The following is a 27,737-nucleotide window of genomic DNA, read 5'->3' on the forward strand; positions in this document are numbered from 1 at the left end:
ATCCTGGAGAAAGTAAACTGAGAATAATAATCTAAAGGAAGAAGTTAATACTATTGAACTATTGCTTCTCAAGTTCTTATATTATTAAATGAGATAATGAGATCCATATATTCCTCAGGAATTGTTAAAGCTTCAGTTTAAGCACGATCTCCTGAAGGTATTCTTTGACCTTCCACAAACAAAATTAATTACATCTATTCCTAGTCTACCCCAAGGAAATGCTTCATTGTAGTGAGACTTCCTGACTTTTTAAAACAGACTGTCCTCTGAATTAAGTAGTTAAAACCTATAGGTCACAGATATAAAGTTGGCTGTTACAGTAGCTTACATTTAAGCAGCATGTGTTACATGTGTTTTTAATTATATATTTTTAAAGATAATTGTTTCTGGAATGGCCACAAATGCTTGCTCATGGAAGTCAGAACTGTACTTATCTGAATACATAAGAGGAGGCAGATAATGGTGATCCTGCTATGATAGCTTAAGCTATCAGGGCATGCACCAAGGCCATGCTGATGTTTCCTGAATCCTGCTGGTAGATATGCTGTTCCTGCCCCAAGTGTAGGAAAACCCATCCACATGATGTTGGAATGAATCTAGCTACCTGTCTATGCCATTAGTCTGCTACTGAGTTTAATGAGGATAAAAAGAAGACAATAAAACTCACTTGTGTGTAAATGTAGAATCCTACTCATTTTGAAAGAAAACAAATATACAAAATATTTTGTTTCTTGCACTACTTCTGAAAATGGAAAACTAGTTTTTAAAAACACTAAAATAGCAGTCTATTTTCTATCCTGAGCTTCAATGGAATTAAGATATCTTGTAAGGCATTAGTACAATTAAAATTATTCTGCATAAACTCGAAATAAAGAGAATAAGTAATTCAGTCTAATTCTGACAACTTAAGTAGAGCTATTATTCAATTCAGTAAGATGAACATAAGACCAGATGCAATCCATTGATATTAAATTACTAAAATTGTTTACCTAATCATAAAATGTTCTTGATCTTCTAGTAATATTCTAACAAAGATGATTTTAGGTTAGTAGAACCTAATAGTAGAAAAAAGTAGAATAGTAGAAATAGTAGAAATAGTAGAAAAAAGTACATGTGTGTTCCAAGATAGCAATAAACTAAATAAAGTTACTTTTAAAGGTGCAAATTTTAGAATACATTGTCTTGAATATATATTTTGTCTTTACAGATTATAATTAATGATCCCCACCTTATATAAAGCTAGATATTATTTAAGTTGTCTATATTTGGCAAATTCAGTTTACCAAAATTTTTTCAAAAGAATTTTTACCTAAATTTATCATTTACAATAAGATTTACCTTGAAAAACACGTGCACTACTGTTATCTTCTATATACCTAGTTTTTATGTAAATGTAAAAATGTAAAAAACATTCTTCTTGGCTTACAAACCAGCCAGATTTGATTTTGCCTACAGGCTGCAGTTTGCCAAACCCTGATCAGTATTACTTTGTAAAACATACATGTATGTACACACACACACACACACACACACACTCCCATTCTGCCTTAGAGACTTCTGGGGGAGAATGGAAAACAAGTACATATATACATATCTGGATATAGACACTTAAATACATATGCAAACTGGATTGTAAATGAAAGGCATATTATTCCCCAGGATTCTATCAAGTGGTGGCAGAATAATAAAAATATCTTACTTAGCTCTGATCCATAAGATATGGACTTGAATCCTGTATCTCTAAGTAAGCTTTATAATCTCAGGCAAGTTATTTATAGGATTGTTAATAGGATTAAATGTGGTAGATTACATAAAATGTTTGGCACATTATGCCATACCAAAACTTGAATTCATGTCTGCTGACTTTCACTCACTGCCACCTTTGGGTAACATCAAAAAATTCATAGTAGTTAATATTTGGTTATACCCAATTTTATATTATTTTCTAATAACTGAAAAACAACGTAGAAGGTAGTTTTTAATAAGAATTACCTAATGACTAATAAAATTTAAAAAACAAATTTGATTTGATACTTTTAATCTCTAAGCTTTCCATGTTTCTTTTTTTAAAAAAGATTTATTTATTTATTTATTTAGAGAGAGACAGCAAGAGCAAGCATGTGAGGGGTAGAGGGAGAGAATCTTCAAGCAGACTCCCCTGAGCGGGGAACCCAATGTGGGGCTTGATCCCACGACCCATGAGATCATGACCTGAGCCAAAACCAAGAGTCTGAAGCTCAACGGACTAAAACACCCAGGCACCTCTCCATGTTTCTTAAAGTATAAATAAAAAGAAAACAATTTTAAACTCTCTATATAAGACCTTTTCCTTTTTGATATACTCATTTTTTGATCAATCATCAAAAATTCTAAAATAACTGATGATAAATAAAAGTTTTAAAGTATTACTTAAACCCAGATAATTTGATATTTCATAGTAAGTTGCTACAGGGCCATCATAGTAGAAATAATGATTTTATGTCAAAATGTTAGTCATTTCAGAAGAGCTTTCCAATATCCAACATAATGTCCAGAAAATAAAGTAAAAGTATCAAGAATCTTAAAAATTTAATAAAAATGCATACATATTTGATATACAAATAAAATATACATGATACAGATTTAACAAAATAAGCATTCTACTTTCAAGTGAATTAAGGTAACAAAATGCCTTTCTCAAGACAAATTTGCTCAAAATTGGGCAACAGAAATTAACTTCATTTTATTTTTAGTGTTTCAGTAATTTCAACATTGAATAGGTGACAATGGCTATAATCACTAGCTAAAATACTGTACAAGTAGTAAAGTTTATTCTAACTTACAATTTAACTTACAATCCTTACAAATAAAGTAGAGGTGCCTGGGTAATTCAGTCAGTTAAGCGTCTGACTTCAGCTCAGGTCATGATCTCAGGGTCCTGGGATCAAGCCCGGATTTGGGGTGCCTTGCTAAGTGGGGAGTCTGCTTTTCCCTCTCCCTCTGTTCTCACCCCCAGTTTGTGCTCTCTCCCTTAAATAAATAAATAAATATCTTTAAAAAAATAAAGTAAAATAATGAAATTATATATGATAGCTATACTTGAAATATTTTGCTAATTTTATAGCAGTTATAACTGAATTAAGCCCCTGCAGATAATTTGTTTACTATTCAATAATTCAACAAATATACTCCTAATAAACATACGTATCAATTAATAGCTTTTGCCTTCAAGAAACAGAAAACCCCAAGGTTAAGGTAGCTTAAATAAAAATGAGAAGTTATTGGTTCCCAAAACTGAAAGATCCACGGGTAGGATTACAGGCATGGTTTGTTTGGGGCTAAGTCCCATTCCTCAGAGGGTCTCTGGCTCACTCTTTTCCCATATGTCAATTCTCCCCTCAAGCAGGCATCTCCTATGTTGCAAAAATGGGTAAAAAATGAGTATAGCAATAATTCAGAAGAAGGAAAATAGATGATACATGATTACCAAATCAAACCAAACCCTGTACCTCATGCTCACTTGAACCAAACCCAAATTAATCCCCATGACCAGGGAACTGGTATAAACTGGCTAGTGTAAACCTCCCAATCCTTCTGGCAAGAGACATAAATTTTTTCTGACTGGCTCACAACAATCTGGTCCAATCCCTAAATCTGGGTGTTTGCTTTATCCTACACCTCACAACAATAAGGGGTTAAATAGATATTACTGATACAACAAAAATGTCTATTAAAATTTATCTCTTTGGATATCAACATCAATATCACTTTCCGTCTCATACATACATCTGCAAAATTGGCAATTTCTAAGCCGAAGACAGACGCTTAACCATCTGAGCCACCCAGGCGCCCTAAAATTGGCAATTTCTAGGTGAAGCATATGTGGCCCTATGTCAAAAGGAGAGAATCCAAAAATACACCTAAATGTAGGTTTAAGTTCAGGATCTATGGTAATTCCTCGTTCAAGAAACCTGGATAAATATGAATTATCCATCCCCAGCCTACCTATGAATACATAAATGTAGATTAAAAAGCAGAATGACTACAGAGATATACAAAGTGTACACTGGAACACAACACATATCACATCCTGCCAAACAAAAATAGATGGGACTTCCCGCCTGGGCAGTAGAGTGAGTTGTCTGGTCAGTGAACCTATGAGCACTTCATTGGGACTTTCTTGGAGTCATTCCCTTGTATACTATTCCCTCCCTGAGTAGAACAGTTGTAAGGATGTCCCTCTGGAAAATGTTTCTGTAGCAGAAGACTATGTCCTGAGAATATAGAATAGGGCTGAATGAATGAATGTTCCAAAGGGCTTAAGAAAATCATCATTTTTAGAGAAGCTTTAGATTTATCTGGCCACTCAGTTCCTCTAAACACTTAGCAAGCAATCTGTATTTTTACTGGCCACCCCATAAAACAGGCAAACCTTTTTTTTTTTTTTTTAAGATTTTTTATTTATTTATTTGAGAGAGAGAATGAGAGACAGAGAGCACGAGAGGGAAGAGGGCAGAGGGAGAAGCAGACCCCCTGCTGAGCAGGGAGCCCGATGCGGGACTCGATTCCGGGACTCCAGGATCATGACCTGAGCCGAAGGCAGTCGCTTAACCAACTGAGCCACCCAGGCGCCCCAGGCAAACCTTTTAAAAGTAAAAATATTTAAAAAAAATCTTTCTCCCAGCATGAAGACATTATGCTCTGCCCTCCCTACAGGACTCAGCTTAGTGACTTATATCTTCATTTGGGCTCTTACTGGGCTTCCACTAATACTTCTTTATGGTCCTATCACTGAATCGGAGGCTTTCTCTTCTTTGTGACGCTTACGATCCCTTACGTCAGGCAGAGAATACTTAATAGTAGGTATTAATTTTTTCTAGTAGCTTACCTTTCCATCTTTCCAAATCCTAACTTTACTTTGGGGTATATAAATCATCTTTTCTACTTCACAGACTCCCAAATTAACAAACATTTCATCAAACTGAATTATAATCAGTTATAATTTATAAATCATTATAGATTTGCCCTTTTTAGCAAAGTCGTATCTTCTCACTGCTTTCATTCATACCCATTTCAAGCTAATTATGTGTCCTTCCTAAAATAATCTACTAGAGACCATAAGTGAAGTAATCAAAATACATCAACATCTGGCATTTTTCCTAATCATCTCCCTAACTTCATACTTCTGTAGGCAAAAGCCAATGTATAATATAAATAAACAGTTTAATCAACTCTTTCTTAACTATATAAAAATGATTACCAACATCCTCACCCAGGATAAAAGGTTCTCCTTCATGACTCTCTCTTCTCTACCTCAATATATAGATTTCACACTTTGAAGTCTATTCTTTATAGTATCCACTTCTTCTTAAAGCTCAAACTGGTTTAAATATCAAAAGAGTAAGTTCAGGTTAGGGTAAGATTCAGGGTTCATGACCTGAGCTGAAATTAAGAGTCAGATGCTTAACCAACTCGAGCCGCCCAGGGGCCCCTATGTAATTTTTTATTCTTGAACCTTATCCACTATACAATATTTCACAATAGTTGGTTAGCATTGTAGAATGATCAATAATTTGTTATTTGTGTGAGTTTATTTTTAATATTATTAAGAAACATATATATAATATATAAAAACGGATGTTTGCTAAGAGCATTTTTAACTGGAGTGTAAAGACATAAAAATGTGGCTATTCTCTTTCTCATAAACCTTAATTCAGAACCCTAGATCAATTTCTTTAATGATTAACTTTAATCATGTCCCACTTCATGAAAACCCAAGGTAAAAGTTTAATTGCCTAAAGTGTGACTGTCTAAATACCCTGACCAATCTTCATGCTAAAAACATGAAAAAAATATGGATAAAGTATAATGCATGGGTAAGGACAAATATGTATATTCCTTAGAATCTAAACCCAATTAAAGCAGCAGGTCAAAGAGATAAGCAGGGTCTCTGAATCCAGCTTTCAACCTTAGGACAATTACTTCACTCAGATAATCTTGACCTTTGGTATTATGGATAGCCTTGAGTATACAAGCAGAGGAGAGTGTAAGGTCTCATCAGGATGGGTATTACACAGGGAAATCTCCCCAAAATCTAGGATCAAATGGAATGCACCTCCAGCATAAAGGTGAATTATAATAACCACTGACATCACTATTTTCCTCACTCTACAAATTGTCAGAGGAAGAAAATTGCTTTCTTGGACTTACCTTGTCCCTGGATGAAAGAAAGCTCATAACACACCAAGTATAGATACTGAATAAGCAAGTGTGAGACATAGGCAAAATTCATAAGATGTGTTAAGTATAGATAGTAAGTAAGCTTGTAGCCTGAAAAACCCACTATACAGAAAAACAGGTGTATACAGATACTGGCTGATAGAAAGGATGAAATTGGAGTATTATTTATAGATAAAAAGATATAGGAGAATGAAATAACATCTTAAAAATTTCATAGAGCACTGATCACATTATCTCCAGATAGACAGCTGTGTTTCCCACCAAATCAAGCAACCATCAGGAACCTGATATGACCCCATGCATATGAGTGAAATCCTATTTGTCTTTCTTTGACTGACTTACTCTCTAGCTCCATCCATGTCATTGCAAACGGCAAGATTTAATTCATTTTTATGGCTGATATATATACCATATCTTCCTTATCCATTCATCTGTTGATGGACACTTAGGCTGTTTCCACAGTTTGGCCATTGAAGATAATGCTGCTATAAATATTGGGTTGCATACATCCCTTTGAATTAGTATTTTTGTATTCCTTTTTTTATTATTATGTTCAATAGCCAGCATAGAGTACATCATTAGTCTTTGATGTAGTGTTCAATGATTCATTAGTTGCGTATAATACCCAGTGCTCATCACCACATGTGCCCTCCTTAATACCCATCAACCGGTTACCCCATCCCCAGCCCCCTCCCTTCTCTAACCCTCAGCTTGATTCCCGGAGTCCAGAGTCTCTCATGGTTTGTCTCCCTCTCTGATTTCTTCCCATTCAGTTTTCCCTCCCTTCCCCTGTGGTCCTCCATGCTACTCCTTATGTTCCACATATGAGTGAAACCATATGATAATTGTCTTTCTCTGCTTGACTTATTTCACTTAGCATAATCCCCTCCAGTTCTATCCATGTTGATGCAAATGGTGGATATTTATCCTTTCTGATGGCTGAGTAATATTCCATTGTATATATTGGGTAAATACCTCATAATGAATTGCTGGATTGTAGGGTAGTTCTACTTTTAAATTTTTGAGGAACCTCCATACTGTTTTCTAGAGTGGCTGTACCAGTTTGCATTTACACCAACAGTGCATGACGGTTCCTTTTTCTCCACATCCTCACCAACAACATTTCTATTTGAATTTAGCCATTCTGATAGGTTTGAGATGAAATCTCATTGCACTTTTGATTTGCATTTCCCTGATGATGAGTGATGTTGAGCATCTTTTCATGCGCCATGCATATGTCTTCTTTGGAGAAATGTCCGTTCATATCTTCTGCCCATTTTTAATTGTATTATTTGTTTTTTGGGTGTTGAGTTTTAGAAATTCTTTTTTTAAAAAAATATTTTATTTACTTATTTGAGAGAGAGAGAGAGCAAACATGCACAAGCAGGGGGAGGGGCAGAGGCAGAGTGGGAAGCAGACTCCTTACCGAGCACAGAGCCCCACTTCAGGCTTGATCCCAGGACCCTGAGATCATGACCTGAGCCAGTCAAATGCTTAACCAAATGAGCCACCCAGGCACCTTACAATTTCTTTATATATTTCGGATAGTAAACCTTTACCAGATATGTCATTTGTAATTATCTTCTCCCATTCAGTAGATCATCTTTAGTTTTGTTGATTGTTTCCTTTGCTGTGTAGATTTTTATTTTGATGTGGTCTCAATAGCTTATTTTTGCTTTTGTTTCTCGTGCCTCAGGAGACATATCTAGAAAAATGTTGTTATGGCCAATGTTAGAGACATTACTACCTGAGCTCTCTTCTAGGATTTTTATGGTTGCAGGTGTCACATTTAGGTCTTTAAGCCATTCTCAGTTTATTTTTGTGTATGGTGTAAGAACATGGTCCAGTTTCATTCTTTTGCATGTAGGTGTCCAGTATTCCCACCATTGGTTGAAGAGACTTTTTCCCATTGCATATTCTTGCCTCTTTTGTTGAAGATTAATTGACCATATAATCGCAGGTTCATTTCTGGGCTTTCTATTCTGTTCCATTGATCTATGTGTCTAATTTGTGCCAGTTCCATACTGTCTTGATTACATTAGCTTTGTAGTATGACTCAAAATCTGGATTGTGATACTTCCAGCTGTTTTTAAAGATTGTTTTGGCTATTTGGAGTCTTTTGTGGTTTGATTTGGCTGTGGCATCTGTCACCCCATTTATCACCCAGGGTTCATTCAACTGATCTAGCTGGCTAGGCAGGTGTCCCCTTCCTCCCATACTGCTCCATGTGCATCCCTCCCAAAGCTATATGCATGGTGGAGGATGATTTTCTCCAATAGAGGAGGACCATTTTTCAGTCAAGGGTGTATGAGTAGCTGTGTTCCCCTGCTAGAACCTCCAAACAAGCTCTCAACTAACCTTTTATGTGGGGGATCGGACTGTTGTTTAACTGGAAGAGTCCCAACTGTCAAGCTTTTCTTTTGAGATGGAGTTTCTCCCGAAAGAAGTATCTAATCTCCTTACTGGAGGGTAAAAGCCTTATTACTATTTGGTAGAGAAGGCAACTGGAACTCTCACAAAATTTTAACAAATTCCTACAATATTGTTACAATACAGCCCCACCATAAGTAATCCCTGGCCCCTAGGATAAGGATTTCTTAATTTAATCTCTCTAAAGAATAAGTGGAGAGGAGGGACTAAATGGAGAAGAGAGTGTCAGCTGCCCAGCAGTTCAGGATTTGGGTAGAAGAATTGATTCTAAAACTGAGATTCAATAAATGCTCTTATTTGCAGCATCACTTATGCCTCCACTTATAGAGGTTCTTAGCATCTTTAATTCCCACTAATTTCTGGGTTCTGCAGTATGAATCAGCCTTACTCTCGGGCTCCTATCAGGATAGGCTATATAGCAGAGGTTGGCAAACTTTTTCTTAAAGAGTTAGATAGTGAATATCTTAGATTCCTGAGCAGTATGATCTTTCCCAACTACTTAGTTTTATCATTGTAGCACCAAACGATGATAGCCAATGCATAAAGGAATGGGTGTGGCTGTGCCCCAATAAAATTTATTTATAAAAACAGGCAATCATCCTGCAGGCCATAGTTTCAAGATCTCTAAGCTAAAGGTTTCTAAGGTCTGCAAAGTTATTACAGACACCCACCTGCTTTCTAGTTTTCAAAATTTTGTTGTTCTCTTTCTCTTTGCCTCTTAACCTCAACCTTTCTAAGTCTTCTTAATATCAGGTTTAGTGGGATTTTGAGAATGCGTAGAGGAAAACTGAAGTACCAACATAATATAATTTTTCAAAGTATGTGTTCTTGAAGAAAAACTCCTAGAATTTTCATTAGGAATACACTGTAAATATAGATCAATTAGGAAAGAACTGACATCTTTACTATATTGATTCATTCAATACAATGAAAATGATATATCCTTATATTTATTTTGATCTTGTTCTATCATTAATGCTTGGTAGTTTTCTTTTTAGAGGTAATTCATATCTTTCCTTACATGTATCCTTAGTATGTGATCTAAGATAGCCATGGAAGAAAAAAATAAAATAAAAAAGTATAGCCATGGAAGTACAGTGCTCACATCTCCTTGAAGAGAATGCACTATGGGGAGCACAACTGACTGACAGCCCAAGGTTCCACTTCTTTGGTTCCACTAAGACTTTTTCTGCAAGTCTATCCCAGTCAATGCCTGAGAACATCAGGGTATTGTAATAGTGCTGGCCAATTTCTGCCTCATACACAATTCCTCTAATATTTACTTCTATTCAGGGATTCCCCACTGGTCTGGCTTAGACTTTTTTCAGAGTTGTGTTGCTGAATTGCTTCCTATCCAGCCCCTTCTCTCTTTCCATTCCTGGGTGTCAGGTTCATATCTATTCTCATCCATTCCTACTCATTTTAAGATATTTCTCCAAATAAATTTCTTGTATGTATCTTGTTTTTGTGTCTGCCTCTTGAAGAGCAAATGAACAAATGGTGGTTTTTATACTATTATAAATGGTATCTTTAATTTCATTTTCAAATTTTTATTGTGTTTATATAAGTACCATTGATTTTGGTATTATGACTTTACTAGCTTGCACATTCACAAACATGACATCTGTAGGAAATTAAAATTTTATTTGTTCCTTCCTAATCTTTTAACTTCCTTTTTTTGTCACTTTGTTTCACCATTACATGTTAAGAAAAACATGTCCACCATCACAATGTTAAATGAAAATGCTAACAGTTGACATCCTTTTTTGTTCCTGATCTCAGGGGGAATAATTCCAATATTTCACTATTAAGTGCTAACAAATATGTTAAAAGATACCTATTATTAGATTAAGGAAGTGTCCTTCTCACCTTAAATGAGTGTTGAACTTGATCAACTGATTCTTGTGCAAACATTGAGAAGATTTGTATACAGGCAGTCCTCATTTTACAAGGTACTATTGTAAATGAAACCTAATGCATACCAGAGCTATGGCCTCACTTTGTACAATTCTATCATATATTATTTTATATTGCTAAGTAATAAATTCCACAACTTAGTGGCTGGTCTGGGCTCTTTTCAGGACACTTAAGGAAAAAAGTCTGCTTCTAAGCTGATTCAGGTAGTTGGTGGAACCCAATTTCTTACATAGGACTGAAGTCACCATTTTCTTGCTGATTATTGGTGAAGGGTCACTCCTAGCTAATAAAGGTTACTCCCAGGTCCTTTGCATGTGATCTCTATTTAGCTACTATGATAGAAATCTTGGGCGCCTGGGTGGCTCGGTCGTTAAGCGTCTGCCTTCAGCTCAGGTCATGATCCCAAGGTCCTGGGATCGAGCCCCGCATCAGGCTCCCTGCTCAGTGAGAAGCCTGCTTCTCCCTCTCCCAGTCCCCCTGCTTGTGTTCCCTCTCTCCTGTCTCTCTGTCAAATAAACAAATAAAATCTTTAAAAAAAATAAACAATATCTACTTTATAGCTAATATCATACTTAAAAGTACAAAACTAGAAGTTTTCCCACTAAGATGAAGTCTAAGGCAAGGATGTCCTCTCACCACTCCTTTTCAACATTTGTACTGGAAGTTCTAGCTAATGCAACAAGACAAGAAAAGAAAATTGAAGTTATACAGATTGAGGAAGAAGGAAAAAAGTGCCTCTGTTTCCAAATGATGGCCTATGTAGAAAACATGAAAGAATTGACAAAACAAACAAAAACAAAAAAACACCCTCCTGACACTAACAAGCAATTATAGCAAGGTTGAAAGATATAAGCTTAATGCACAAAACTCATTCACCTTCTGATATACCAACAATGAAAAAGTAAAGCAAAATATTATACATTAGCACCCATGAAAATGAAATATTTCAGTTCAAATCTAACAAATATGTACAAGATCTATTTGAGGAAAACTACATACAATCTTCTGATGAACAAAATCAAAGAAGAAAATAAATAAATGACAGATTTAATGTTTCATACATAGGAAAATTCACTATTGTCAAGATTTCAGTTCATCCTAACTTATCTATAGATTCAATGCAAACTCAATCAAAATCCCAGAAGATTATTTTGTGGATATCTAAAAACTGATTCTAAAGTTTCCACTGACAGGCAGAAAACCCAGACTCAGTAACACAATGTTGAAGAACAAAATTAAAGGACCAACACTATCCAATTTCAAGACTACTATAAAGCTACAGTAATCAAAACAGGAAAAGAACAGATAAATAAATCAATGGAACAGAATAGAGTGCTCAGAAATAGGCATACATAAATACAGTCAACTAATCTTTGACAAAGGAGCAAAGGCAATACAATGGAACAAAGATAGCCTTTTTAAGAAATGATGCTGGAACATCCGTTTGCAAAAAATAAATAAATGAATCTAGTACAAACCTTATTTGAGGTTTTCAGGAATATAACTCAAAATGGATCTATAACCTGAACGTAAAATGCAAAACTATAAAACTCTTACTAGATATAACATTGGAGAAAACCTAGATGACCTTGGGTATGGCAATGCCTTTTTAGCTAAGACACCAAAGACACAATCCATGAAAGAATAAATTGATAAGCTTGTTAAAAACTTCTGCTCTGCAAAAGACAAAGACAAGAGAATGAGAAGACAAGCTACAGACTAGGAGAAACTATTTGCAAAAGACATACCTGATAAAGGACTGTTTCCAAAATTAACAAAGAATTCTTAAAATTCAACAATAAGAATGTAGTTTTAAAAAGGGCCAGATATGTTAAGAGATACCTCACCAAAGAAGGTATACAGATGGAAAATAAACATATGAAAAAATGTTCTACATCATATACAAATCCGTAAAATGCAAATTAAAATAACAAGAAGATACCACTACATATCTATTAGAATAGCCAAAATCTGTAACAATGATAACACCAAATGATGGAGAGGAAGTGAGGCATCAGAAATTCTCATTCGTTGCTGGTGGGTATTCAAAATGGTACAGCCACTTTGGAAAACAGTTTGGCAGTTTCTTATAAAACTAAACAAACCCCTAGTATACAATCCTGCAATCATGCTCCTTGGTATTTATCCAAAGGTGTTGAAAACTTAGGTCCACACAAAAACCTGCATATGGATGTTTATAGCAGCTTTATTCATAGTTGTCAAAATTGGAAGTAACCAAGATGTTCTCCAGAAGGGGACTGGATAAAGAAAGAGGTATATCCAGACAATGGAATATTATTCAGTTCTAAAAACAAATGAGTTTATTAAGTAATGAAAATACATGGAGAAACCTTAAATGCATGTCACTAAGTGAAAGAAGTCAATTTGAAATATCTGCATAGTGTATGATTGCAACTATAGATATTCTGGAATAGGTAAAACTATGGAGACAATAAAAAATTAGTGGTTGCCAGGGGTTAGAGATGGGAAGAGGAATAAATAGGCAGAGTACAGAGGACTTTTGGAGGCAGAAAAAATGTACTATATAAGTCAATAATGATGATACATGCCATTATACATGTGTCCAACCCATAGAATACATAACACTAAGAGTGTATTATAATATAAAGTATAGACTTTGGGTAATCACTATGTGTCAATGTAAGTTCATCAACTTTAACAAAAGTACCACTCTGGTGGGGAATGTTTGTAATGGGAGAGGCTATAAATGGGTAGAGGCTGGGAGTATATTAGAAATCTCTATACGTACTATTTAATATTGATGAATAATTTAAACTGCTCTAAAATAAAGTCTTATTTTAAAAAAATGAACTAAAAGGTATCAAGAAAATGATAAAAGGCATACAAGACCACATGAACTAGAAGTAGATAAGTTTAGAAATGCAATGATGGGACTCAGAAAAGAACCAGAATTTTAAAACTCATTTTAGAAATAAATGTTAAACTGGAAGGAGCATAATGAACAGAACAGAAAATGCCCTAAGAGAAAAAGAAGATGAAAATAGATATTTTAAAAATTAAAAAGAAATAAAGTCATTAGAAAAGGAACTAATAATACACTATGGTAACACTAAGTATCTATTCAACAATTATTTTAAATACGTATCTCCAACCTAAAAACAAAAAACCAAATTTTAACTTTATTAAATATGCTTGCAGTTGATAGTAGTTTATGTATAGCAATTCTAAACTATTTTGTGTCTATTAGAATTAAGCTAATGAGTAAAATTATTGATAATGTTGGCAACAAAAATTCACATGGTAGAAGAAGTGAAGTACAATGTAGAATGAAGAAAGGCAGTGCAGAACCACCTGTGTTGGATTAGCATTAAAGGTATCAACATGAATTCATGATATAAAAAATAAACCATTTTATATCCAGTCTGCCAAAATGGCCTAGGAACCATGACACTCTAGTAGCAATGAACACATCCAATTCCCAGATACTGGTCTCCAAACACAATTCCCTACTAAAAAGACTAGGGCTCTTAAGAAAATATTATAGGAAGAAAAATAAGAAGAACACAGAATTTGGGATATGTTAAACAACAGAGCTTGACATTTGCAAATTTCCACACACAGTTTCATTTCTCTACAACTAACCACAAATATCCAACACATAACAACTGTCTGTCATTGGATACATAACCTAACCTCTCAACCAAGTTTAAATTCTTAATGCTTCATCTATAAAATAGAAAATACAGGACAAATTTAAAAGCTCTGCTGTATTAAATGATATAAAGTGGACTGAAGTATGTAATACAGTACTTTACATATACTACACATTCATTAAGTGTTTCCTATTTTTTCCATTATTTTATCTTTTTTTTTTTTTTTTTTTTAAGATTTTATTTATTTATTTGAGAGAAAGAATGAGAGACAGAGAGCACGAGAGGGAAGAGGGTCAGAGGGAGAAGCAGACCCCCCGCCGAGCAGGGAGCCCGATGCGGGACTCGATCCTGGGACTCCAGGATCATGACCTGAGCCGAAGGCAGTCGCCCAACCAACTGAGCCACCCAGGCGCCCTATTTTATCTTTTTTACATCCCCCTGATGCAGCCAATAATCCTCCCTATTACCTCAATATAGCTGCCCTTACTTAGATTTAATAGGCTTCCAACCTGATCATAACATTTCATTCTAAGAATAAAAATGTACCTCCCTGAGACTTCTGGGGAAGATGGTGAAGTAAGAGGATCCTAGGTTCACCTCATCCCATGCACATCAAGAAAACACCCGTATTAATATAAATAACCCAGAAAACAACCTAAAGATTGGCAGAACAAACTCTACAGCTAAATGTAGAGAAGTGGCTACATAGAAGAGGGTAGGAAGGGAACAGATGTGCTTGGGAGCCAAACTGACATGCAGGGCAATAAAAGCGAGGGAGGGATGCCACCATTTCCCTTCCCCACTCCACACTCTAGATACAGGGACACTGGTGAGAACCAGTGCAGCCTGAACACTTTCCACCTAGCTTACTAACAGTGTGCTCTGCCCCGGCACTCTTCTGCAGACCCACCCCTGAAGGAATTTTCTGAGGTGGCTGTAGGTCCCCTCCCAAAGCAGACTAGCTGGGACCTTGCTAACACTGCATATTTCAGCCCCACACTCTCCTGCAGACCCTCTATATCCAACACACCCTTGGCAAGAGTACTCAAAGCAGTGCCACAACTGTGGCAAGCAAACCTGACAGGGGTTAGTACTACCTTAAAGTGACTCCTGCCTCAGGGAGAGGGGAAGAAAACCACACACACCAGTTCGACTACACCCTCAGCAGTGGGCTGGGGGCAGACATCTGGTCTGACTGCAGGCTCCACTCACCAATGGGAGCTTCTCAGGGGACAACACAGGGAAAGTGCCCTGCAGTTCAGTGCTCGCACAGCTCTGGCAAATCCCTGGTCTGACTCAACTCAAGCCCTAGATGGCCTCAGACTGGCCCAGACAACACAGGGACCAAATCCTGCCCCAAACAGGCAAACAGAACCTTTGCAGATAACTGAACTGAAGGCAAATGAGGGTCAGACACAACAGTAGGGTGCATACAACACGCATAGGAGACATTCTGGAAGTGCCAAGTTCTAGGGAACAGGGGACATTGCACTGGAGGGTACTATAGGACCTCTTCTTCATAAAGCCTCTACTTTCAAAAGCAGGAGATGTGGCTGACTTTCCTAACACATAGAAATAGACACAGAGGGTTAGAGGAAATGAGGAGATAAAGGAATATGACCCAAATGAAAGAACGGGACAAATCACAGTAGAAGAGCTAAATGAAATGGAGATAAGCAATATTCTTAATAGAGAATTTAAAGTAATGGTCATAAAAGATACTCGCTGGACTTGAGAAAAGAGTGGAGGACCTCAGTGAGACCCTCAACAAAGAGATAGAAAACAAACAAAAAAAGAACTAATCAGAAATGAAGAACTCAGTAACTGAAATTAAAAATACACTACATGGAAGAAATACTGGACTAGGGGAAGCAGAAGAAAGGATCAGCAACTTGGAGGACAGAGTAATGGAAAGCCAACAAGCTGAACAGGAGAGAGGGAAAAATAATAAAAAATTAAAATAAACTAAGGGAATTCAGCAACACCAACAAGTATAATAACATTCACATTATAGGGATCCCAGAAGGAGAAGATAAAGAAAAGGGGGTAGAAAATTTATTTGAAGAAATAGCTGAAAACTTCCCAAATCTGGAGAAGGAAACAGAAATCCACATCCAGGGGGCACAGACAGCCCCCAACAATTAAAGTGGCAAAAAGTAGCAATAAAGACAGAATTTTAAAAGTAGCAAGAGAAAAAAAATAGTTACATACAAGGGAAATCCCATAAGGCTATTAGCTGACTTTTTCAGCAAAAATTTTGCAGGCCAGAATAGAGTCACATGAAAGAAAAAAAAATCTGCAACAACGAATACTCTATCCAGGAAGGCTATCATTCAAAATAGAAAGAGAGATAAAGAGTATCTCAGGCAAACAAAAGTTAAATTCATCACCACTAAACAGCCTTATATGAAATGTTAAAGGGCACTCTTTGAGTGGAAAGGAAAGACCATAAGCAGGAGTAAGAAAAGTAGGAAGCACAAAAGCAGTAAAATTAACTCCATCTATAAAAATCAGTCAAGGGGTTCACAAAATAAAAGGATGTAAAGTAAGACAACATATACATTAAAAGTTGGAGTGGGGAGGAGCAAAAATTTAGTCCTTTTATTTTATTTTTTTTTTAAGATTTTATTTATTTATTTGGCAGGGAGAGAGAGAGCACAAGTAGGCAGAGAGGCAGGCAGAGGAAGAGGGAGAAGCAGGCTCTCCACTGAGCAGGGAGCCCGATGCGGGACTCAATCCCAGAACCCTGGGATCATGACCGAGCTGAAGGCATCCACTTAACCGACTGAGCCATCTAGGCATCCCAAATTTTGTCCTTTTAGAATGGGTTCAAACTTAAGTAACCATCAACTTAACATACCCTGCTATATGCATAAGATGTTACATATAAACCTAATGGTAACTACAAATCAAAAACTGGTAATAGATATGCAAAAAATAAAGAGAAAGGAATCCAGAAACATCACTAAGAAAGCCAACCAACTAAGATAAGAGAGGAAGAGAAGAAAGGAACAGAGAAGAACTACAAAAACAACAGTGTAACAAGTAACAGAATGACAATAAGTACATACCTATCAAAAATTACTTTGAATGTAAATGGACTAAATACTCCAATCAAAAGACACACGGCGACAGAATGGATAAAAAAGACCCATCCATATGTTCACATCTATATCATTTTAGACCTATAGACACAGGCAGATTAGAAGTGAAGGGATGGAAAAGGATCCATTAGGTATTTAGGTTTATATATAACATCCATTCATGATAAAAACACTCAACAAAGTAGGTTTAGAGAGAATATACCTCAACATAATAAATGCCATAAAAGAAAAACCCACAGCTAACATTATACTGAATGGTGATAAACTGACAGATTTCCTCCTAAGATCAGGAACAAGGCAAGGACGCCACTCTCACCACTTTAATTCAACATAGTTGAATCAAACAAGAAACAAGAAAACTAAATAAAAGCCCTCCAAACTGGTAAGAAAGAGGTAAAACTTTCACTATTCACAGATAACATGATATTATATATAGAAAACCCTAAAGACCACCAAAAATTAGATTAAAGACTACTAGAACTGATGAATAAATTCAGTAAGGTCACAGGACACAAAATCAATATACAGAAATCCACTGCATTCTATACACTAATAATGCAGTATAGAATGAGAAATTAAGAAAACAATACCACTTACAATTGCACCAAAAATAATAATATATCCAGCAATAAACTTAAGGAGGTAAAAGACCAGTACTCTCAAAACTGTAAAATGCTGACAAAAGAAATTGAAGATGATACAAACAAATGGAAAGATAATCCATACCCACGGATTGGGGAAACAAATATTGTTAAAATGTCCATACTACCCAAATTAATTTATGGATTTAATGCAATCCCTATCAAAATACCAACAGTATTTTTCACAGAACTAAAACAAACAACCCTAAAATTTGTATGGAACCACAGAAGACCCCAAATAGCCAGAGCAATCTTGAAAAAGAAGAACAATACTGGAAGAATCAGAGTCTCAGATTTCAAGATACACTACAAAGTTGTACTAATCAAAACAGGATAGTACTGACACAGAAATAGACACAGGGATCAATGGAATAGAATAAATATCTCAGAAATAAGCCCACAATTATATGGTCAATTAATTTTCCACAAAGCAGTAAAGGATATGCAATGGGGAAAAAGACAGCCTCTTCAACAAATGGTGCTGGGAAAATTGGACAGTTACATGTAAAAGAATGAAACTGGACCACTTTCTTACACCAGACACAAAAATAAACTGAAAACTAAAGACCTAAATGTGAGACCTGCAACCAGAAAAATCTTAGAAAAGAGCATAGGCAGCAATATCTCTAACATTGGCCATAGAAACATTTTTCTAAATCTGTCTCCTGAGACAAGGGAAACAAAAGCAAAAATAAACTCTTGGGACTTCATCAAAATAAAAATCTTCTACACAGCAAAGGAAACCATCCACAAAACTAAAGACAATCTGCTGAATGGGAGAAGATATTTGCAAGTGACATATCCAGTAAAGGTCCATTATCCAAAATATCTAAAGAACTTATAAAATTCAACACCCAAAAAACAAATAATCCAATTAAAAATGGGCAGAAGATATGAACAGACATTTCTCCAAAAAAGACATACAGATGGCCAACAGACACATGAAAAGATGCTCAACATCACTTATCATCAGGAAAATGCAAATAAAAACTACAATGAAATATCACCTCAAACCTGTCAGAATGGCTAAAATCAAAAACACAAGAAACAAGTGTTGGTGAAGATGTGGAGAAAAAAGAACCCTCATGCACTGTTGGTGGGAATGCAAACTAGTGCAGCCACTGTGGAAAACAGCTTGGAGGTTCCTCAAAAAATTAAAATTAGAATTACCATGTGATCCAGTAATCGCACTACTGGGTATTTACCCAAAGAGTATGAAACCACTAATCTGAAAAGACATATGCAACCCTAGCCAAATTATGAAAGCAACCCAAGTGTCTACTGATAAATGAATGGATAAAGTAAAAGTGGTGCGTGTATAAACACCACACACACACACACACACACACAATTACTCATCCATAAAAAAGAACGAAATCTTGTCATCTACAACATGGATGGATCTAGAAGGCATAATGCTAAGTGAAATAAGTCAGTCAGAGAAAGACAAATACCATATGATTTCACTGGTATGTAGAATTTAAGAAACAAAACAAAGAATAAAAGAGACAAATCAAGAAACAGACTCTTAATATAGAGAACAAACTGATGGTTACCAGAGCGGAGTTGAGTGGATGGGTGAAATAAGTGAAGGGGATTAAGAGTACTTATAAGCAATGCGTAATTTGTAGAATGGTTGAATCACTATGTTGTGCACCTGAAACTGACTTAACACTGTTAATTATAATTAATTATAATTAACAATGTTAATTATACTGGAATTAAGATTTTTTTAAAAATTAAAAAGTGTACCTCCCTTGCACTGTTTCATCTATATTAGAAGTACCATCACTTTAAAAAATAATAGCATTAATCCTAACAGTTTTCTAAATTTAGGCAATATATGATATCTCAAGTCTGTATATAAAATTTCAAGCAGTTTAAGCGAACAGTTTTCAAGGATGGTGCAAAGTATTTGGGTGTGGGGAGATACTTCTCATGGTTGGAAATAGACATATGAAAGGACTAATCATTTGTACTTTTAGGTTGGGGGAATCCATAGACACTCTCAGAGCAGCTTTATATGTTGCCCAGTTCCTTTCTAGTTTTCACTTTTCCATAGATGAATCCAGACATACTTTTCTGATTCTAGCTTCCACAATTTACTTATGTATTTATTAACTGAGCAAACTATGTTTTGAGCACCTAACATATGTCAAGCACTCTGTTATATACTAGAGATAGAGAATGTACAGTACATCTGGAGATAGAGATAATTATACAGACAACTGTAATACAGCATGGTGTAAGTGCTCATGATGACGACAGTATGTTATGAACAATGTAGGGGCAAATATCCCAGCCATTTGTCCTAAGCAAACTGGGAGTAATTGGAGGATTTTAAGTTGTTGAATAAAATTAGATTTGTATTTTTGAAAGATTACTATGTGTATGCTGTTGCAAATGTAATTAGAAGTTAACAAGAATCAAAAAAGAAAAAAAAAAGAGTATGTTTCCCATGGAGTCAAATAATGCAGACAAAATGAGTTATAACAATAATAACAATATTTAAAATATAGCAGCTAATAAGAATGTGCTATGCTTTATATTCATGATTTTAATTCCCACAAGCAAAGAGTGAAATAAGTCCTGCTATTAGCCCCTGCTCTCTACCATTCAACATATGAGGAAAGTCGGGCTCAGAGCAGTTAAGTAACGGGTCTAATGGAACAGCATTTTAAAGAAAAAAATAATTCAAATCAGTCTGCCTTGAACCACTGTAATCAATTATTATTACTGATGTCTCTTTCCACAAAGCTCATTCAAATTCTGTTCACTCATGCTAAATTTTCAGAAATTATTTCCAAGCATAAGGTTCTTATCTCATGTTACATGAATATTAGAAGAAATCTTTTTTTTTTTTTAAAGATTTTATTTATTTATTTGACAGAGAGAGATAGCGAGAGAGGGAACACAAGCAGGGGGAGTGGGAGAGGGAGAAGCAGGCTTCCCGCCGAGCAGGGAGCCCGATGTGGGGCTCGATCCCAGAACCCTGGGATCGTGACCTGAGCCGAAGGCAGACGCTTAACAACTGAGCCACCCAGGCGCCCCCCTTTTTTTTTTTTAAGATTTTATTTATTTATATTAGAAGAAATCTTGATTCTAAGAGAAAAACTCAATCTCAAGGGCATAAACTAAAGACAAGTCCCTTTAATTAGATGTTTATTTCATGTAAAATACATACTAAATTTAAATGGAACATATGAGATAGAAATAATATTTTAAATAAATATACACCTATCCAGTAACTGCCTGAAAATTTCCCACATCTTTTATTCCAAATCATTTTATGTGCCCTAACTTGTGAGACCACTCTCTCTTTCACTTTGACCTTGGTTAGAAAACCCAAGAAAAGTCTCTTCCTCAGAAGTTGCAGGTACTATATTATGGTCAGTTTTGCTACTTGTCCCTCTTACTCACTTCTCTTTATCAGGGCTATTACAATCTGTGATTTAGCACATGCAGGCTAATGCAAGAGAACATTTTCTTGGCCTAACCACAGAACGTTGAATATCATTTCAGTGAAACTTCCTAATCTTGCTTTCTCAGGGAATGCCCATTGCCCAACTCTAGATCTATTTAATCCTACCTGTATTTCAGGGCCAAATCTCATTTCTGTCTTGTGAACTCTGCCATTTAGCAATGGAGAATATACTATATGAGAATATTCATTTATTTTTTTCATGTTTGATGTTTGGCACAACTAACACAAATAAGTTGATGGCAGAGTATCCTACCTTATCTCCCCAATTACAATGTTGAGAGATTCTTGCAAGATAAATTTTCTCTATTTGCAAATGCCAGCCATTGGAAAGGAATACAGGAAACAAAGAGAGAGGAAAAGACAACTAACCAAAGGATAAGTAGATTGATGTGGTAGCAGATATTTCAGCAAAATTATCTTCACATCCCCCCAAAATATGTAATCTTCACATATTTCGTGATTTATATTTCTACTGTATCCCATTATATAGTATACAGCTTATATTTCTTTTTTTTTATTTTTTTTATTCTTATGTTAATCCCCATACATTACATCATTAGTTTTAGATGTAGTGTTCCATGATTCATTGTTTGTTCATAACACACAGTGCTCCATGCAGAATGTGCCCTCTTTAATACCCATCACCAGGCTAACCCATCCTCCCACCCCCCTCCCCTCTAGAACCCTGTTTGTTTTTCAGAGTCCATCGTCTCTCATGGTTCGTCTACCCCTCCGATTTCCCCCCCTTCATTCTTCCCCTCCTCCTACCTTCTTCTTCTTCTTCTTTTTTTTTCTTAACATATATTGCATTATTTGTTTCAGAGGTACAGATCTGAGATTCAATAGTCTTGCACAATTCACAATGCTCACCAGAGCACATACCCTCCCCAGTGTCTATCACCCAGTCACCCCATCCCCCCCCCCCCACCCCCCCCCCCCGCAAACCCCATTTGTTTCCTGAGATTAAGAATTCCTCATATCAGTGAGGTCATATGATACATGTCTTTCTCTGTTTGACTTATTTCGCTCAACATAATACCCTCCAGTTCCATCCACGTCGTTGCAAATGGCAAGATCTCATTCCTTTTGATGGCTGCATAATATTCCATTGTATATATATACCACATCTTCTTTATCCATTCATCTGTCGATGGACATCTTGGCTCTTTCCACAGTTTGGCTATTGTGGACATTGCGGCTATAAACATCGGGGTGCACGTACCCTTTCGGATCCCTACTTTTGTATCTTTGGGGTAAATACCCAGTAGTACAATTGCTGGATCATAGGGTAGCTCTATTTTCAACTTTTTGAGGAACCTCCATACTGTTTTCCAAAGTGGCTGCACCAGCTTGCATTCCCACCAACAGTGTAGGAGGGTTCCCCTTTCTCCGCATCCCCGCCAACATCTGTCGTTTCCTGACTTGTTAATTTTAGCCATTCTGACTGGTGTGAGGTGGTATCTCATTGAGGTTTTGATTTGGATTTCCCTGATGCCGAGCAATATTGAGCACTTTTTCATGTGTCTGTTGGCCATTTGGATGTCTTCTTTGGAAAAATGTCTGTTCATGTCTTCTGCCCATTTCTTGATTGGATTCTTTGTTCTTTGGGTGTTGAGTTTGATGAGTTCTTTATAGATTTTGGATACTAGCCCTTTATCTGATATGTCATTTGCAAATATCTTCTCCCATTCTGTCGGTTGCCTTTTGGTTTTGTTGACTGTTTCCTTTGCTTTGCAAAAGCTTTTTATCTTGATGAAATCCCAATAGTTCATTTTTGCCCTTGCTTCCCTTGCCTTTGGCGATGTTTCTAGGAAGAAGTTGCTTCGGCTGAGGTCAAAGAGGTTGCTGCCTGTGTTCTCCTTTAGGATTTTGATGGACTCCTGTCTCACATTGAGGTCTTTCAACCATTTGGAGTCTATTTTTGTGTGTGGTGTAAGGAAATGGTCCAGTTTCATTCTTCTGCATGTGGCTATCCAATTTTCCCAACAACATTTGTTGAAGAGACTGTCTTTTTTCCATTGGACATTCTTTCCTGCTTTGTCAAAGATGAGTTGACCATAGAGTTGAGGGTCCATTTCTGGGCTCTCTATTCTGTTCCATTGATCTATGTGTCTGTTTTTGTGCCAGTACCATACTGTCTTGATGATGACAGCTTTGTAATAGAGCTGGAAGTCCGGAATTGTGATGCTGCCAGCTTTGCTTTTCTTTTTCAACATTCCTCTGGCTATGCGGGGTCTTTTCTGGTTCCATACAAATTTTAGGATTATTTGTTCCATTTCTTTGAAAAAAGTGGATGGTATTTTGATGGGGATACAGCTTATATTTCTATTACATCCCATTATATGAGAGAAATTCAGTGTTTTCACTGATATTTTTAAGTTTAATAAAAGAAAATTATCTGCATTAAACAATGATTAATAAGAACTTTATTGATTAGCTATTTATATGGTGAATTTAAAATAAAAAATAAAAGCATTGATTTAAATTATGCTAAATATTATAATATTGCCATAGAGTATGTGGTATTTTACCTAAAACTAGTTTAAATAGTCTATAAAATACCATTTTGATAGAGAATACAAAAATGTATATTATTGGAATTTTGCCTTATCACCAATTTTCTTATCTATTTTTAATATTCAAATAGTAAAGAAAAGAAAACATACCTCATGTTTTTCCGAACTAAGAAACCACGTATCCATCTTTGAACTATCAAAACTGGTGAATTATGAGCCAGAATTTCATTAATTTTTGAAATAATATGCTTAATATTATTAATTTCATCATCATAGGTTGATCCCTGTATAAAGAAAATATATTTAATATTTATATTTCATGAAAGTATTTCCAAGGAACATTTTAAAACTGCTAGTCTAATAATATAAACTATTAAAATGTTCACAAGTGTCTTGTAGGCATAATAGTTAAATAATAAATACATTTTCATATCTTTCATTAGATAATAATATCAAGAATTAGTAGCACAAAATAATTTCAATTTTCTACACAAAATGCAAGACCCATGATGATAAATTTCTTCATTCTAGATTCTTTTCCCAATCTGATACTATAAATATAAAACTTTGACCATAATCATGTTGATCTTTAAAAGGTGGTGGCATGAATAGGTACCCAATGAAACTCTAAAAGTATTCTGTGGTTTCCCATAGGAAACTGACATATGTTGGATTCACAGAATAATTTACAGTAGTTCAAAATTTTGTTGCAGCTTAACTACAATGTTGGACACTTTTATTAGGATACAGCTCATTCCCATGGAGAGAAATATTCTATAGTGCCTTTAAAGAAATTATCTCTAAGATCTATTCCTGCAAAATTTTAGATTTGGGATCATAGACTCCTTACATCCCACTGATCATTTGACTGGTTAGAAATAAAGCTACTTTACTTATGTTTTGAATGTAAGGATTATACATTAAAAACCTAAAATTTATATTGTTTGTAAGGCACCCACCCTGAAAATTACCAACTCCATCACTTCATGTCCCTTTTCGGCCTATACCCTCAATCAGCTATGTACTGCCAGGAAAAAAAAAAAATCACAAAGCCTTGCAAATTAGTGCTACTTTAGATTTATATTTACAAACATTCATTGCTAATTAGGAAATGCTTTACTTGGCCCTGGCTTGCTTCCATTTCCAACAGGAGCTATTGCAAGTGCTCAGTACTGTTCTCAATACTCTTTAAGCCTTTTCCCTAGAACTCCCTAAACATCTCTTCACAGAGCAAACAGGGTCATAAAGTCTGAACTTGATCAAACAACTCTCCTCCAATCCCTAAACTGAACTATATTGCCATTTAACTATATTCCTATCTATTCTGAGTAGAAATGCCTTCTATTCAATCTTTTTTTTTTTTTTTAAGATTTTATCTATTTGACAGAGAGAGAGACAGTGAGAGGGGGAACACAAGCAGGGGGAGTGGGAGAGGGAGAAGCAGGCTTCCTGCCCAGCAGGGAGCCCCATGCGGGGCTTGATCCCAGGACCCTAGGACCATGACCCGAGCTGAACGCAGATGCCCAATGACTGAGCTACCCAGGTGCCCCTCTATTCAATCTTAAAACAAGAAATATTTCCCTTCCTATCCAAGAAAGGCACTCCATTGCTGTTAAGTCCCATCTCTCTCTGTTTCACTATTATCTTCTACTGTCACTATCCCTTTACTCATTAATATAATGTAGCCTTTACCATCTTTAAAATGCACCCATATAAACAATCACACTTATCGCAACCCTCCATCCTTTGTATTTAACTTTCATTAAGAGCCTAAATTATTGAGATAGAATTCCATATTTCCTGTCCCTACCTTCTCCTTTCCTATATCTCAATCTACTGGACTTTACCCCTACCAAAGTGTCTGATAATTTTACATTGGATATTCCTCCTTCAAATACTTCCCTTGGCTTCCATAAACCACTCCTCCTAGTTTTCCTGTAACTCCTGTTTCCTTCTGGTCTTTTTAAGTTCCTATTCATACCCTGCCTAATGTTACAATGAAAGGATTCTATTTGTCTCTTCTCAATTTGAACACACTCTCCAGATGATTGTACCTAATTCATAGCTTCAATATTTACCTATGTGCTGATGATTCCCAGATTTCTAGCTTTAGGCCTGAACTCTCTCTGTTGAGCTAAAGAACAATATGATCAAACTGATACCCAGTTAAATTCAGCTTTCCCAAACATGAATCTTCCTTCTTAAACTGTTTTCTCATATGCTCTTAGTAAATGGTACTAGTGCCCATAGTTACTTAACTCAGAAGTCCTGGAACCATCCTAAGCTCTTTTTTCCTACGCTTCTTTATACCCAAATGTTGCTAGATCCTGTATATTCAATATCCCAATATCTGTCTGACTTCTCCATTTTCTTCTAATCTCTGCCATTGCTTTATTGCATGTCTTTATCACTTTCTTAACTTGCTAAAAATGTCCTGATATCTGATATAATCCTCATTCCCCCCACCTCCTTTGAATCATAATATGCACTATTGCTAGAGTGAACTTTCCAAAATGCAAATCTGATCATATGGCATCCCTACTTCATATATTTCATGGACACATCACTCAAAGATCAATTACACATTTCTTGACTTGGAACATAAAATTCTTGATCTAGTCCCTTTTTACCTCAATCTCATCTCCCTTTGCCCTACATAAGCTACTTTCCACAATGGCAATATCCAGCCACTTATACCCCTGAAAATTGCCTGATAATCAAACCTCAATGCTTTTTACAGATACCATTCCAGTTTCTTGACTGCTTTTCTCAATTATTTATCTCACTATCTTAGTCTTTTGGAGATTCAACTCTTTCCTCCAAGAAGCCTTTCTTGACATTAATTTGAGTTCAATATCCTTTAATATTATCCTTTGCAGCACTCATTTGTCATACTTGACAATCCTGAGTTTTACCTGAGACCTTTGATCCTAGAAAACAGGAAGGGTTAAGAAATCTCCTCACCCCTTCATTTCAGAAAATGGTATACTCCAAAGAAGCACCCTTCCCCCATATTACTTAGATATTACCCATCGATGCCCCTCTAGTTTACCTATGACAAGGACCTGACACAGACTCTCTAAATTCCCATTGGCCTTTTAATGATTAAACTGCTTTGTCCCCACTGATCAATCGGAGCAAAATGCTTGTTAACCAAATTTTGGTTAAGATCCTCTCCTTCCCCTAGGCCCCTGAACTTTGGCCCTGAGCCACCATATAACTCCTTTAATGGTCCCTCCTGAGATAGGCAACTCCCAAGATAAAACATTCCCTGATCTATGGTCAGATCATGCCACCCCGCTTCATCCTACTTACCCACACCAGTTCTTTCCAGTCTTATTTACTCTTCCCAAGGAAAAAAACCCTTTTTTGACTAACCTTAATGATGTTTGAAGATTGCTGATCAACTAGAGCATCCCCCCTATTGCAATGGCCCTTTTCCCTCCCTTGCAATAATCCTTTTGAATAAAGTCTCTCCTAAGTCTTCATTTGTCTTTTATTTGACAAGTTTATGCTATGACACAATTATTGGTCTATCTTTCCCACTTGCAACATAAACTCACTAAGTTTAACAAATCTTTCTTTATCCTACATCTCTAGGACTAAGTAAACTACAGGTCTGTAACTGGCATTCAATTATTAGTTGACTATTAAATCACTAAGTAATGGTAACTTATACATTGTGATATTTGGTCTCCAAGTTTGATTTGGCATTGTCAACCTATTTTTATAATTCAACTCTTACTTGGCTGCAGTAACATCATACTCCTAATTTTTCTACCTTTTAAATT

The 27,737-nt window shown here is 35.9% G+C and overlaps 1 protein-coding gene across 1 annotated transcript in view; it reads right to left on the minus strand.

Annotated features, from left to right (window-relative positions):
* LRRIQ3 (leucine rich repeats and IQ motif containing 3) overlaps positions 1-27,737 on the minus strand; it is a 191,064-nt gene that overhangs the window by 109,432 nt on the left and 53,895 nt on the right. Inside the window, exon 4 of the mRNA XM_021678115.1 lies at positions 24,097-24,230. Coding sequence (XP_021533790.1) covers positions 24,097-24,230 — 134 coding nt within the window. The remainder of the gene's footprint in view (positions 1-24,096; positions 24,231-27,737) is intronic.

Source organism: Neomonachus schauinslandi, chromosome 4 (assembly GCF_002201575.2).
Source record: "Neomonachus schauinslandi chromosome 4, ASM220157v2, whole genome shotgun sequence".
NCBI lineage: Eukaryota > Metazoa > Chordata > Mammalia > Carnivora > Phocidae > Neomonachus > Neomonachus schauinslandi.